The 1,240-nt window shown below is 41.9% G+C and overlaps 1 protein-coding gene across 1 annotated transcript; it reads right to left on the reverse strand.

Annotated features, from left to right (window-relative positions):
- Window positions 1-350: 350 nt before the first annotated feature.
- LOC122662852 (uncharacterized protein Mb2253c-like) lies at window positions 351-944 on the reverse strand. Its single transcript, XM_043858559.1, has one exon. It carries the CDS (start codon window positions 942-944, stop codon window positions 351-353), a length of 594 nt encoding a protein of 197 aa, XP_043714494.1.
- Between the last annotated feature and the right edge of the window lie 296 nt (window positions 945-1,240).

The following is a 1,240-nucleotide window of genomic DNA, read 5'->3' on the forward strand; positions in this document are numbered from 1 at the left end:
TCCACTTTTCCTCGAAAATGCAAGCCCTGATCCGAAATCAATTGTTGAGGCACACCATATCTGCAAATGATGTTTTCTTTTATGAATTTCACCACCTTAGCAGCGGTCAAGATCGCATAAGATTGAGCCTCCACCCACTTTATGAAATAGTCGATAACGACCAACACGAACTCGTGTCCATTGGAGGCTTTTGGAGTTATCTTCCCAATTACATCGATTCCCCAAGTAAAAAATGGCCAAGGGGCATTCAACGAATGCAACTCCGTTGGAGGAATATGTATGATGTTGGAAAATATCTAACATTGATGGCATTTCCTGACGAAGGCAGCACAATCAGCTTCCATTGTTGCCTAATAATTCCCCATCCTGAGGATCTTTTTGGCAAGCATTTTTGCATTCATATGCGGTCCGCAGATCCCTTGGTGGATTTCTTTCATAATGGTTTGAGCTTGTTCCTCATCTACACATAACAGTTGGATGCCATCATAAGACCTTTTATATAGCAGGCTTCCTTGGAGGATGAATTGAGTGGCATGTTTCTGCAAATGCCTTCTCTTCCCTTCTGTGAAATGTTTAGGGTACCTCCTTTCTCTTATATAATCAACTATTGGCACATACCAGGGCCTTCCATCCTCAGTGAGTAGATTGACTGGCTCTCCATATGTCGAGCTAGTTTTGTTTTCCACTAGAAAAGGTCGGATCTTGTCCCGAGAATCACATTCCACCATGGAGGCTAAAGTAGCTAAGGCATCCACAAACCGATTGCTATCTCTAGGCAAATATTCGAAAGAGATTTCTTTGAAACATTTAGCCACCTTCTCCAAATATACTTGGTAAGGCTTCAGCTTTTTGTCCTTGGTCTTCCATTTCCCTTGAGTCTGACAAATCACAACTGAAGAATCTCCAAAAACTTTGATCTTTTCTACTCTGACGGATACTGCCATTTCCAGACCAATGGCGCAAGCTTCATATTTCGCAATGTTATTGGTGCAACTGAATTCTAGGCGGAATGCTATGGGTAAGTAAAAGTCCTCTAGGGTCACGAGTAACACCCCTGCCCCAAATCCTTTTTGATTTGCAGCTCCATCAAAATATAATTGTCATTCTTTATTTTGGTCTTCTTCCACGAGGTACAAATCTTCATTTGGGAAGGAATCCTCTGTTGGTCGTGAATCAGTCTCTACAGGAGATGCTGCCAAATGGTCTGAGATTGCTAGCCCTTTTATAGACTTTTGATTGA

The sequence above is a fragment of the Telopea speciosissima genome, chromosome 5, assembly GCF_018873765.1.
Source record: "Telopea speciosissima isolate NSW1024214 ecotype Mountain lineage chromosome 5, Tspe_v1, whole genome shotgun sequence".
NCBI classification, from domain to species: Eukaryota; Viridiplantae; Streptophyta; class Magnoliopsida; order Proteales; family Proteaceae; genus Telopea; species Telopea speciosissima.